Below are 13977 nucleotides of genomic sequence, written 5' to 3'. Positions count from 1 at the left end.
CTGCTTTGCATATTTTTCCTGGGCTGCGCGCTTCCCCTGTGTTTCGCTAACAAATTATAATGTATTGGAAATTGACAGAATTATGTAATGAATAGAAAATTATGCAAATTACAGCGAAGTTACATTTAATGGCACGACCTTTTCCATGGCCTCTTCTTCGGGTCAGGATGCCGAACAGAAATCGAATTTTATTGGCAGCCCAGAAGAAGGTGAGTCCCCCAAATGTTCGAAGGTGGAGAAGGGCTCCTTTAAGGGTTTATGCTATTTTAAAATGTCTTTGAAAATAAAAGTACTACAAAGAGAACCTTTCGCTTAAAGGAAATACCAAGAAAAATGCAGTAAATTAAAGCCAGACAGTGCGTATATTAAAAAGAACAGCCACCAACCTTTTAAAAAGTGGATTTAGTACAAGCACGCTTGGAAATAAAATCATCACCTGACTTTGTTTCCTAAATCTTTTCCTCCCCGCAAGAAAATGATGAAAAGCCTAGTTCATTAAAAGTCCTTCCAGTTTATCGGCGACTGGGGAGCAATAAGGAAAAGTTTCCCGCCCAGCTTATCGCAGGCATCGTTTTTCATATTCAAATATTTTTCTTTTGCGGTAATTAATCATACGGAAAAGGAAAAAAATGTCTCGAGATAATGTCAACATAAATTGTTACGGCAATTTTCCACAATTTTCCTTGTATTATTTATGTGGTTTCTGTCGACTGTCGACTGTCGACTCGTGTGTTTTTCCCGCTTTTCCTGTAGGAAAAAGCGAACTTAAAGGTTGAGCTTGGAAAATTAGCCGGATCGGGCGTACCGAAGCTTCGGGGGTATTCAGTTTGATGTGTTGACTCTGGCTCGTGGCCAGCGGGAAAAGGACGAAATGTTTGAGTTAGGAGGACGAGTGAATGCGGCATTTAATGAGCCTGTCAGCAGTCAGCGACGCTCGCTTTACTCACTTCAGTTCACTAAACTGCTGCAGGTCCAGGGGTGAATAGATGGGGGATGAGGACCTCAACCATTCCCTTTGCCACCCCCTTGCGCTGTGGTCAGTTTAATCACAAAGTTTAATGAATAGCTTAAGGGTTGAGGCGAATGTGTCGTCCTGTCTGCCTCCAGTCAACTTCCTGTGCAGCTTATTGACAATCTCCAATCAGCCGGGCCACCTCATTTCCATAATCCAAATCGAAAACAATCTTAAATTAAGAGGATAGCTAAGAAAAGTCGATGCAGGGCACTTATACTAAAATTTAAAAGACAGTATTCAGACAGAAGTTTCAAAATATATATATGAAAAGCAAGTAAATTTCATTTTTTAAGAATCAAAAATGTAGCTAGTAAATAAGCTGAAGGTACCAAGCACCTATTTTATTGTTTTATACCTCTAAACATAATTATATTTTTGACACCCTTGTCTCTAAAACGATTTGTCTCGCTTTCCTCTTACAGGACGACTGCTCACTACTCCCTTACTTAGGCGACTAAAAATTATGTAAATTCAATTTTCAGTTGGCTTCCGCTGCGGCACGCGATGTCGAGGACCCCGCCACGCCCCTTTTGCCCTGCCGATAAGTAAACATATTATTATAATTGTTGAGCCCTCTGTTCTGGTGCTTCTGATTCTTATTCTGGTTCTGTTGGTGGTGGTTCATTTCCCTCCTATCTGAGAGGGATTAACCCTCGAGGCGTAAACAAAATTATGTTTTTATTGTTCGCAACTTGACACGCTTTGATTGTCATCTTTTGGCTCTTGGTGAGGATCACCTTGAGGTGGAGTTGAGGTTTCTTTGTACATAAACCCCAGAAGATAGGAGGCATTTGGTGATTCCAGTAAATTTGTTGGTTAATAGATAGAAGAAAAAGAAAACAGCTAAATGTGATTACTACTAACTAATTAAAAAAAAACAATCCGACGATTTTATAAGTTATTTGATTTTTCATAATTATTATCATCATCAAATCAATTTAAAGTTTTTTTTTGCTAAACCAGCACCAATTTTAACCAATTCTATTGTGATTTAATAATTTATTAGTATTAGTTGGTTGTAAATATTACGAATAACATTTAGGGCATGAGCAACTAGGGCTAGACTAATTTTCCACTGAATAAATTGATAATAATTTTTATTGAATGCCTTAACTTAACTTCTAACTTTTCTTTGCGTACTGTAATTTTAAAGAGCGTTACATTGAGCTAATTTATGCCAAAGTTACAAGGAATTCCGGTAATTCTGTCCAATCTTATAAAGATGAAATTTCATTAAATATCTGATAAAGAAGTCAGTTTTAAGCTAGTGCTTAGTTGCTTATTCATTTTTGCAGAACCTTTAACAGTGGTTTGTGTCTAGAAAAATCTCCAACTTTGGAGAACTTTTAAAAATTCGCTGCAACATGCTGCAGCAACATGTTTCCGTTCTCCAAGAAGAGGGGAAATCAGTGTACTATACTTGTCCCACTCGCACATTAAGGGGCGTGGCCAAGAGTATATATATACTATTTCCGTATTGGGGACTAAATACTTGGTGATGGTGCGCCCTTGTCCAGGTCAACTTTGCACTGCATTTCATTTAGCAAAGATCCATCAACGTCAACGGACGTTCCACAGATTGAGGATGTTCGATGGAAGGCAAACAGGATATCAAAGTTAGACCGGATTAGCAAATACCACGAAATAAGAAATGCAACTTCTCAGCATAGCAAGTCAAAGATTTTAACAAGGTCTGGAAAAAAGTTCCCAACATTTATTTGCCTCAACGCTTAACTAATTTAACATGCTACAAAAGTAACATTTCGAAATTACCCCTTACAAAAATATTTTTTTTATTTTTGAACCCACACATTTTTATAGTTTTTGTACGATTTTTTGGGGAACTTAAGAAACCAACCAACCAAATAATAAACCCATACTCATTGAGTGTGTTTTATTGCTCTTTAGTGCTTAAAGTTAGAGGTGTTCCAGAAAGAATCATGGGAATTTGAGGACTAGGGAGACGTGGGATCTGGTGATGTACGGAGCTCGATCCTAGCAGCTGGAGTTTCCTCATTGACGGGCTCCTCCAGTTTGGTAGAAGTTACGCTCAAGTCGCTGGGGGAAAAGGGTACGATGGACGCCCTCACGGAGGGCGAGACGGGAATGGGCTGGAAAATGAACAGGTGCACATTGTCGCTGACCTTTATGCGGGCCGGCTCCATGGAGCCCACCTCTTGCTGCTCGATCTCCACGGGCTTGGACTCCAGCGAGAAGCGGTGCCGGTAGAAGCTGGAGTCCCGTCTCTCGGCCGGAATCATCGACTGTGTCCGGGACTTGGCCCCCGCCATTCGCAGCTGCGATTCCTCCGCCAGCATGCTCAGCGTGGGCGAGAGAATCTGAGACATTCGCCTCTCACGCACCAGTTCCCGCCAGTCCAGTGCCACCTTTTTTACGTAGGCGAAGTTGCTCTCGTCCGCCAAAGCCATGGCGGAGTCCTACTTATTCAGCTCCTTTTCAATGAAGTCTGCGTGTCCCGTTTTTGCCCCTTTTCGTAACCTTTTTCCGCTGATTCTTAGAGCATTTTAAGTAATATACACTCGATTTTTGGGCCAGATGTTTTTGATTTCGCTAGACCATTTTTGTTTTTACTATGAGAAACGATTTTCAAAAAATAAATTTCATTTTGAATTGTTAATTTATTCGACATTCCAAGCCTACTTAATAACCAACACGAAACGATATTAAATATCAAATTCACTGTCATTTTTTTACGTTCATAGCTTCTCCTGCTCCCATGCCCCTTTTGACTGACTTTTATTATATACACTTAAAATAATTCCTTTCCTATTTTCTTTTTATTTTTAGGTAGCTGTGCAAACTGAAACCAACACCCATGGTTGTGAAGACTGCAACATAGAAAGGTTGAACCTTGCCTGGAGAAAGAAGAGTTCTGTTGTGCTACTCCAAAAAATCATGACTCCTTTTATAAAATAATATTTAATATTTTCCAAAATATATAATCACTACAACATTTAAAATATAAGTCATCAGTGTTTTACTTGTATTAAAAGACAATCAGCAAAGATCGTGCTATAAGTTCTGGCTACTTTCCTTTAAAAATATTCATTTAGCACATTTAGTACATTTAGTACATTTAGTACATTTAGTACATTTAGTACACTTAGTACATTTAGTGCATTTAGTACATTTAGTACAATCGGTACATTTAGTACTTTTAGTACATTCAGAAAAATTCATGTAGAATTTTTGTAAAATTTGTGTAGAATGTTTGTAAAATTTATGTAAAATTTTGTAAAATTCGTGTAGAATTTTTATAAAATTCATGTACAATTTTTGTAAAATTCATGTAGAATTTTTGTAGAATTCATGTAGAATTTTTGTAGAATTCATGTAGAATTTTTGCGAAATTCCTGTAGAACTCGTGTAGAATATATGTAGAAGCTTTGTAAAATGCATGTAGAAAACACCTAAAATTCATGAAGACTTCGTGTAGAAATTTTGTAAAATTCCTGTAAAATTTATGTAGAACTCGTGTAGAATGTATGTATGTATATAGCTGCTTGCCAGCCCCAAAAAAAACTAGGTAAGCCCACAGATTCCCATATCAGAAGTACCAGGCGAACAGAAATAATAGGCAGTAGAATTTTATTCGATCAGCTTTTCTCCTCCAGGCGGCTGTCATACCCAAAAATCCCAACCAATCCCAACGATTCCCGAACTGAGTACCAGGCGAACAGAAATCGCAGAAAGTAACCGGAGCTTTTAGCAAGTGTGTGACAATCAGCTTCTGTCAGCGAGCGTAATTAAAACACATGCCGAAAAGTATGCAATACTTTTCAGTCAAAATGTAGGCATCCCCAAAAGCATGCCAAAATAGGATTAAATTGGAATATAACTTTTTTTAATAATTTTTCTTTTATTTTTTTGTTGGGTATAAATGATGTTTTGCTCTTTTGTTTTTAATGCCAAGTGAAAGTTTTGAAAACGCACAAAGTATATAAACCTTACAAGTAAATTACAACGATCATCTGCCACGATTGGATAAATCATAAACTAAGTCTAGGAATTCCAAACACGAACCTAAGAGATAAGTTCTAGTTTCTTTTTTTGTTGAATTTTTCGGCTTGCAAAATAAGTTTAAGGTTTATCCTATTAATATAATAGACATAAAACGTATGATGTGTGTGGTTCTGAAGAGTCGTTGTCTTCGCACTGATTGTGTATAGTTGCGTTCGTATAAAAATATAAACTCTGATTCTCAATCTCTGTTCTGGTGAGCGACATCGGGTAGCTCCCGTAGTGCGGTTGGCTTTTAGCTTCTGTTTGCTTTGATGCCTTGGATTGATACTCTCATTTGGACCCCCGCCGGATCCTTTGTCATCTGCTCCTCCTGATATCTCCACGTTCACAGTTCGCATTTGTAGGCACTTTAGTGTTTTTTAAACAAAAAAGTATACAAAAACGCACTCAATTGACCTTTCTCATTCGTATATTATTTACTGGGTGGGGATCCGGATACTCCCGTTTCTTCCTCCTCATGCGGCAGTTTTCAGGTGGCTTTTCAATCGCCTAAGTACATCTTCAATGCGTTCAATCGAGCTGCAACCTAAACTCGTAGGAAATTAACCGAAATAACAAATATATCCTTACTATAAAGTGCGTTCCTTTCGCGCTCGCTACCTAAATTAGACATATAAAATGGGGCTGCCTCTGGGTGTCGCACCTTTCGGAGGAGAGCGCTCTGTTTGCCTTATAAAACCTCGAGCGCGGGAGACGCGCGCCAAGAGCGAGCTGGGTAGCTCTGCTAAGTGGCGGTTAACCATCTGGTTAACGCGCTGGTTAACTCTAGTTACACTGTTAAATGCCTTAACATAACGTAACGGTAACCTACAACGATTGGAGCGGCCTGCTGGTGGGCTGAAGTCGCTTTCTGTCCTCAGATCGGAGGTGGTCCGCGGATGTAGCGCAGCTGCGGCGTGAAGCTCATGGACAGGTTGTTCAGATTGTCGCAGCAGTTGGGCTGCATCAGACAGGCGGCGCAGAAGATGGTGAACAGGGCCACCTGCATGGGCACAGCCGCTCTCGCGATGCGCCACGCCCACCCGCGCTTGGAGGCCTGGGCGGGATCTGCTTCCTCGGCGTCTTCCTCGGGGCTTTCCAAGTTGAAGAGCAGCGAGGGATCGTCGGAGGGGTCGTCGCCGCCATCGCCACTTGCCAGGCTCTTGAGCTGCTTCATTACCAGCTTCTGCTGTTCCGGGCTGAGCTTTTGCTCCTCCTCCTCTTGCTGATCCTCTCCTGCGCTCTTAGCCTGACGCGCCTTTCTTCCTGCTTTACCGCGCTTACCAGGCGACTGAGGTTGCCCTCCGTTGCCCTTTCCAGCCTGCTTTTTCACCTGTCCATTGGCCTTGGGCGAAGCCGCATGGCTCTGCTGGATCTGCTGCTTCTGCTGGTGGCTAGCTGCCGTTCGCACAATCAAATCCCTGCACGTATTCTGCAGGTGCTTCAGCTCGGCCTCGGCACTCTCCATCCGGGCGGCGATCGAACGCATGGCTTCGCTGCCCGGCGCCAGAGCCAGTTCCAACTGCTTGGCCAGACGGCGAAGGACACCCAACCGGCGCTCCCGCTCGGACAAGCCTCCATCGGAGGTGGCACCTCCGTCGGAGATTCCGGAATCGGACAGCGAACCGTTCGAGGCTGTGAACTTGGCGATGTGGTAGATGTGATTGGGGTCCAGGTGCTGTTGCACGGCCAGCAGTTGCTCCTGGCTGACATGGACCTTTTCTGACAGCAGCTTGGCCACCAGCTTGACGTTCTGGGCAAGCTCTACGGGCGTTGCCTGTCCCTTGTCCAGGGCTCCCTCCAGACCCTTCAGGGTGCCTCTATCCTGGCCCAAAGCCAGGTGGAACTCACTCAGGCCCGACTCCAACTGCCGCCAGGCAATCAGCGAGTTGGTGAGCATCTCCAGCTGCGTGTTGATTCTGTGGGTTGAGGTGGGCCATACGTTAGAACATATTTTTTAAGGGATTCAAAAGGTAAACTCACCTGGCATCTGCCTCATCCCAGGCACTGTACATGTCGCTCACTTCGTTCTTGAGATGCTTATGGAACTCCTGCTCCGCGGACATCAGGGAGTGCACATCCCAGGCTGGCGTGGAGGTGGAGGCTTCTCCGGTGGCCAGTGCCTCCACTTGGTTGCCATTGCTGTCGGTGACCGTGATGGCCACTGCTCCGCTTGCGGCCTTCTCCTCCTTGGGTTTCTCCTCCTGCTTGAGTTGTTCGGACTCCGGTTGTTGCTCCTGCTCCTCCAGGGCGCTCTGCAGTCGCCTCTCCTGCCTGGTCAGCCAGCTGTGGACGGAGGCGTTGAGGCGCAGCATGTTGGTCCTGTAGCTGGCCAGCTGCGACTGCTCCAACTAGGGGGTAAACCAGGGATAAGTAAGAGTCAAGGGGCTCTCTAAGATTCCCCACTCACCTTGAGCGCCTCCACGGCGATTTGGATGGCCGGCTCCGTGTCCAGGAGCTCCGGCGTGGGCTTGTCCCCCAGTCGCTGCAGCGAGTGCTTGAGCACGCTCATCTCCTGCTGCAACTTGCGGGCGGCCGAGGCATTCTCGCTCCAGCCGAGCAGATCCTCCCAGGCGGCGAGCAGATCTGCGGAGAAGATCAGAAGCGGGTGCCGTGAGGACAGTGTGGTCGGTTAGATGGGTTAACAGAGTTAATGGTGCTCGAGAGAAAGGCAGTTTAATTGGGCGCTGGCAATCTCATTTCCATTTATAGCTCGCTTCCATTCCCACTTGCCGCAAGAGCCCTTGTAATGAATACCTTTCTCTAAACGCTGCAAATTGCAGCGGAAAGTGAAACTCTGGGCCGGCAAGAGGAAAATCAAAGTCAACAAATATAAAAGGAAAAACCAAAAACAGCCCAAGCCGCAGCAGTTAAAACTTTTCAATCGCTTTGCGGTTGTGGGTGCCGGAGACACAAAGTTTCTAATTGAAATTGTTTGGCCTGAACGGCCTGCCCTGAATGCGTTGCATGCAGTTCCCCCACTGTTCTGCCACTTCCGCTGGGTCCGCAGAACTCTTTGTGGCATTGATTCTGCATCGAGTGTTGGGCGGACTGGAACCAGAACTAACAGTTGGGTGTCAGCCCCATGGCGAACAAAAGAGCAGGTAGTGCGGATATAAAAGTAGAATCTGCTTATCCAGACGCGACTTTGGGATACCTTTTACATGCCACCTCGACATGCTCATAGTAAATTTGGAACCTAAACTACTATCTTTACCATTGGAAATGCAAACATAGTATTTCAAATATAGATTTCTTCTCCCTCCAAAAATAAAGTGCTATTTTCTGCTTTCTTGCGATCAGCCACAATATATTCCTTTGATGAAGTCCTCGCAAGTGTATCTTATTCAGTTTCAGAACCCTTTGCACATCTTCGTAGATTTTAATAGAATCCGCATGTTACTCACCCGAGTAAACATAAATAAGACTCACCCCTGCTGGAGTACACTGCTATGCAATTAGGCTTTGATTGGGCCCTCAAGAGCTCTAGCTCTCTGCGATCTACACAACCGAACTCCAAGTATCTGCGACAAGCGCGTGTGGCCCGGTTGAGTAATGAAAACGCAATGCGTGATGTGAGTTTTGCACAAATTACTTTCACCTTGGGGCTGGCCAAAAACGGTGTTTTCCCTGCTTTTGCGATTCCCCTAGTGATAAAGGAGGATAAAACGCACTCGCGACGGGAAAATAAACCCAACCGATCCGAACTTGTTGGGAGCCAAACCGAAACTGGTTGAGTGAACTTCAGAGCAGCTGCAACGGAGCTCGAAGCCCGACTTGCAGCCCCATGGGTTCCACCTGGTGGGCGGAGGATGGGGAGCGCGCAGCCCACAAGAGCAAGTCGAGCGCAACCAAGGCGATCGCATTAGCGGAGGGGAAAAGGGGGTGTTACAGAGGGTTCGAGATGGGTGTTAGCGCCGATCCTATAATAACCACACAAGGGAAAAACAATGAGCTCTGCTACATAATGCATTTTACGTTGTGGATCGTAAACAATATTGAAAATCAAATGTCCAACCTAAGTATTTCATATATTTGTGGAATATTGTTTTGATATGAGCAAAGGCTACCAAGATCTTTAAATATCATTGCATTAAGAGTTTTTATCAAAGCGACTTTTCTCTCTGTGCAGCCTAATCATACGCACTTTGGTCGTGCGTTACACTCGCTGGTTGGAAATCAGACGCCGCTGCAAGTTCGAGTTTGGAGTTGATGCCGCTTTTCGCAGATTACTTTAAATCGGATTTTGATTGCAGCCGCAGATTGGAGCTGGGGTTGGGGTCGGACTCCACCTGCTTTCCGGCAGATATTGAATAATCTGCGCTAGGTAGCTCCTCGACGGCGGCAAAAAGTGCGCATAAAATTGATTAGCCATTAACTTGGCTAAGCGGGGAGATCACTGGCCCGCGAAAGACTTTCTCTTTGCGCTAATCAATCTGCATGAGTCGTTCATAATCCAGCGGTTGCAAACAATTATAATTACAATCAAGCTCGAAGATAAGCCTAAACCAACTAATTTCCATGCTGGCGCTGATACATGTACATTTTCACCACTTCATAGATCTTAAGCTTCTTTCTGCTGACATGCAGATTGGCCTGCGTGCTGTTTTGGCATTACTTGCCAGGCATTTCGTCACGATAGCTGAAATGCAAATAGCAGACGAAAATTGACCGCAAGACCGCGGAGGGGGAGCACTGCTGTTGCGCCAAGGTCGTTGACGTTGGCCACAATCGTTGGCCGCAATGTGAGAATATCCACCTACGTGGGAGGTGCTCGAGGTGTCGCCACCGGCGAGAGAGAACAACGGGGCAGTAAGTAGTGCAGTCGAATCAAAGTGAGCCATACGTCTATGAGCTCATTCCAAAAGCAATTACAATAAAATCTGAGAGGGGTTTGGGGCTTTACAAGTTAGGGGGTAGAGTATCCAATCAAAAAAGCAAACATCCAATACCTTCCCCAATTTAATTAAGTATTCCTTCCTTGATTTGATCCTGGATACGAATGCACCCGAAGGAGTGGCGTGACAAGGAGCCATAAACGAGAACCCCTATGGCCAAAAAGGGAGTGTTCCAGTTACCTTTACGAAAATACCCGTGGACAGCTTCATCCCCCGAAATGGAATAGCATATTTTATAGATAAAGCACGAGTCGCGGCAAATGAGGTAAGCTACCGCCAAAAAAATAGCTGCCTGACCTAAGGCAAAGCTCAAAATATTTGCCAAACTAATCTTGAATAATTATTCACAAATGTATGCTCGCGTATCTGTGCGGCAGCAGAGGCAACAATTATAGACAATTAGCAAAAAATGTAGAAATAACCACGTCGTTGGATATTTTTAAAGGCTGATTGGAGAGCGGCGCAGAACCAAGCGAAAATTATCACAGAGATGCTAAAGATGTTGAAAACGTGAGTGGCGTACTGCGCTGCGGTTTCTGCATGAATGAAGTAATAAATCTACCGAATCAAGCAGGAAATCTACAAGCGGAAATCGGCAGGAACGTAAATGGGATTGGAAATGCAAATGGAAGTGGCCTGTTACCACTTCTCCGCGGTTCACTGCCCTCGGAAGACGCACTGAACCACCCAAACTACCGCACTTAGCTGCAAACTAAACAAGATCTCGTCTCTAACTCCAATCAAGCGAAGGTCAGCCGCAAATGGGGCAGGCGATCCATAATTAACGATGTATCCAGTGACAACCGAGAACTTGAACTTGGGCAGCAGAGAAGCGGGGCCAGAAGAGCATGAGGTAATTGAGGCAACCGGTTCCGGCTTTCCTCGCTCCAAGACGAAAGCAGTCTTGGAAAACTTCAGAGGCGAATGCCACCATAAAGCTGTCCATAAACTGTCCACCTTGGGAGTGCTCACTGTTCTGCGTTTACCGTTAATTAGCGGGTCGGCAAGGGGCAGCGGTGCATGCAGAGCACGGAATGGTACAGTAAGCACCGGCTAAACCCTAATTAGCGAGCCGAGTGTGGAGGGGCCAACCCGATTTGGAGGGGCCAACCCGATTTGGCGGCTGGCAGATCAAAGTCGGTCAATGGGTCTGGCAGAATCGAGGGGAGAATCCGCCAGAAGAACCACTGGCAGTTCTTGGAGCGGATTGCGGTGAGAATTGTGCAATCGCTAGCGGATCTGTGGGTTGAGCAGACCATCAAGCACTCAAGTGGCGGACTTACGACATGGAACACTGAGTGCTGCTTCTTGGGCTCGTTAGGATGAGGGCTTCCAAGTGAGGCAATCGAAGTGGAGAGCCCGAAACCCAATTCTGATGCTTGAAAAGATCTATCCCTACCTTAAATTCCTCAAAAATACCTACTTATTTGGTTCTATCTTGCAACTTTCCCCAAGGTAATCGTAGTGACAGCTCCAACTGCCACCGTAATCTCTGGGTACTATCTTCCCCCACCCGCTAACTGCCCTCTTAGTCACCTGCTTACTGGGCCCTTTCGCCTCCTCCGAGCTGGTTTCTCATTTTCCCCTGGTGGCAGAATTCGCTCCGCTCGTCTCACTCCTATCTCGAGTGCGATCTGCGCCTAGCAGTGCCCCTCGTTGGCACCTGTTTCCCAATTATGTTTACCCCGCCACCACATCATCCCATCGTCTTCGGAGTGTGTTTGCTCCAAGTGTTTACCTTGCTCCGATGACGAGCGCGATGTGTTGGTGGAAGAGCTGGCCGAGAGCATTTCGGATATATCCGTCTGGACGGCCACGCTGACTTTCCCCATTGTGGGCTGCTTTTCCTCTTGCTTCGAGCTGCAGCTGTGGCCGTGGAGTTTTCCCCCTGGCAACCCTCGGCGGGCAGGCGCTCTTCAACCCCAAGTGACCCACTTTCGTGCGGGGCGCCACTTGAAATCAATTTTCGTAATCAATTTGTGTTTCAAAGCATTTCAATTCCGTTTTTCGGGGCACACACAACACCAGACTGCGGGAATTTCCCCAGTAACTTGGGCGAAACTGCATTGATGGTGGGAAAGCTACCGTAATTTTCGCGAAACTCTTATACCGAACAGGCACTCTTATACGAAAGGCGAAAAAGCACGCGACTTTTGGTTTTATGAATGGGAAACATCCAAGTAGGATTGCTTGGAAGGGCCCAAGTAACCTTGCGCAGCTTAGTAATGTTTTTATCACAGCTATTTTGGCGGAATTGTGCGAGATTTAGTTGGATATTTCCGCACAGTTTCGCGGAAGCACGTTAAAAATTACAATTTACAGACGGGAAACAGAGAACGACCGCTTGGAGCGCGCGCAGAAATTGAACTGAGAGCTGTGGAGAGTCGGGCCGAAGGCAGAGACGACTGAGAAAGGGGGAGGAAACGTAAGGAACGGAGAGCAGAAGCAACGTGCTCGCTAGCACAGTTACACTAAGTTGTTTTCAAAACAGCAGTTTCTACACTCAAAAATATAATTTTTAAAAATGTCTTAAAATTATATATTACAAAACCTTTATAACCATTATCACAGGCTGCCTAGAATATTTTTAAATTTCGAAAATATATTTATAAAAATGATTTATAAGATGAGGCAACAGGGCGTATAAGTGATAGACTTCAAAGCCAAAGCGCAGTCTCAAGAAAGCATACCCCTTACAACATAAAGTATTTTTTCAAACTTAAGCAGGCCTACATTGTTTTCAGTGTACTACGGAGAAGCTAACACGCAAGCATCCCAAAGAGACAACTATTGAACTTGGTTTCGTCACACGCAATCTCTAAAACAATATACACCTTTAGAGGTATAGAGGTCTGAGAGGCCTCTCATTGGACTCGGCAGCTCAAGCGAGAACAAAGGCCGAACCAAAAAACAATGGCTATATTTCAGAAGGCGACGTCACTTTTCAAAAGCAACCCACAAAAATTCAGAAACCAGACAACAAAGCTCTTCGAGCGATGACGACCAAAACTCAAAAGCTGAAGCTGCAGTTTGGCAAGCACATGTAGATAAGCCAAAGCGCTACCTGGCGGATTCTAAGTGAACTACATGACGAATTGAAGCTTCAGTTTTGCAAGCATTTTGTTTAAGTGCTAAGTTAAAAGCATAAATATTCCACAGTAGATCCACAGACTATAGAACCCACCCTCGCTCGCATATAAACTGATTTCCACCCAGTCATCACATTTGTTTATAAATATTCGCAGCGGGCGTGTGACGTCAGCGGGCGAAAATAAATTTGCTCTTGTTCGGGGTCGGAACAAAGCAGCTGGCCAAAAAACATCTATATCCCTTAAAGTGAATTAGGTAGATTTATGGATAGCCGGATTGAACTTCAAAGAATTTGGAAAATTTTCAAACAATTCAAATGTTTAAGATTTAACAAGAGGCTATTACAGTTTAAGAGCTTCTGTGCTTTCAAAACTTTAGCCCAGACGCAAACCATCATGGAATGCAAGCTGGAAATAAGGAAAATTGCCAGTTTACAATCCTAATAGCAAAAGTTAACTTTGAATTAGATATTAACCGACTGAAAAATGCAATTCTTAATTCTAACAACTTAATCTAAATTATTCATATTAGGGCAAGCTCCCTTTGAGAGCAACTGAGACCTGAGCACACCATTACCGCTTCGGGGTCGGGATCGGGATCGATATTAGTGCTGGACTACACGATGATCTCAAAAACTAAACTCAAAGCAATCTAAACACGACAGTTAATGGATGATTGTTAAGTTAATCTTGTTAATACATTTGACAAACACACAGGCATTAGCGGCATTACGTGGAGTTACAGTACGGATGACAGAATGACAGAACACCAAAATAAAAACTAAATTAGGGATAGTTCACAGGACAAACGGATACAAACGCAAGTTGAGAATTATAACAATTTTAGTTTTGCTTTTGGTGTGTAGATTTTATTGCCAAAAAATAAAGAACAAATGCGCAAGAAGAAAAATGGATAGAACAAGTAAAATAAAATTATTTAAAATAATAATAA

The 13977-nt window shown here is 44.4% G+C and overlaps 2 protein-coding genes across 6 annotated transcripts in view; both read right to left on the bottom strand.

The window, feature by feature from the left end:
* Positions 1–2894: 2894 nt before the first annotated feature.
* LOC108028074 (uncharacterized) lies at positions 2895–3687 on the bottom strand. Its single transcript, XM_017099718.3, has one exon. The coding sequence runs from the start codon at positions 3442–3444 to the stop codon at positions 2971–2973; it is 474 nt and encodes a 157-aa protein (XP_016955207.1). The 5' UTR covers positions 3445–3687; the 3' UTR covers positions 2895–2970.
* A 1188-nt stretch (positions 3688–4875) lies between these two features.
* LOC108028650 (klarsicht protein) overlaps positions 4876–13977 on the bottom strand; it is a 116009-nt gene continuing 106907 nt past the window's right edge. For 3 of the 5 annotated variants that reach the window (XM_017100578.3, XM_017100586.3, XM_044094838.2), the window contains 3 exons: positions 7449–7624; positions 7022–7389; positions 4876–6957 (listed from right to left, as the gene is read on the bottom strand). In XM_017100578.3, coding sequence (XP_016956067.1) covers positions 5916–6957; positions 7022–7389; positions 7449–7624 — 1586 coding nt within the window. In that variant the 3' untranslated portion in view covers positions 4876–5915. Of the gene's footprint in view, positions 6958–7021; positions 7390–7448; positions 7625–8470; positions 8492–11674; positions 12308–13977 lie in introns of those variants that run through there. The other 2 variants (XM_017100594.3, XM_050886554.1) reach the window with 2 other exon arrangements.

The sequence above is a fragment of the Drosophila biarmipes genome, chromosome 3L (assembly GCF_025231255.1).
Source record: "Drosophila biarmipes strain raj3 chromosome 3L, RU_DBia_V1.1, whole genome shotgun sequence".
NCBI lineage: Eukaryota > Metazoa > Arthropoda > Insecta > Diptera > Drosophilidae > Drosophila > Drosophila biarmipes.
This window is presented reverse-complemented; position numbering and strand designations above follow the sequence as displayed.

Bases quoted from the DNA above. Each gene is read 5' to 3' on its own strand.
- LOC108028074 (XM_017099718.3), bottom strand. From the start codon at position 3,444: ATGGCTTTGGCGGACGAGAGCAACTTCGCCTACGTAAAAAAGGTGGCA.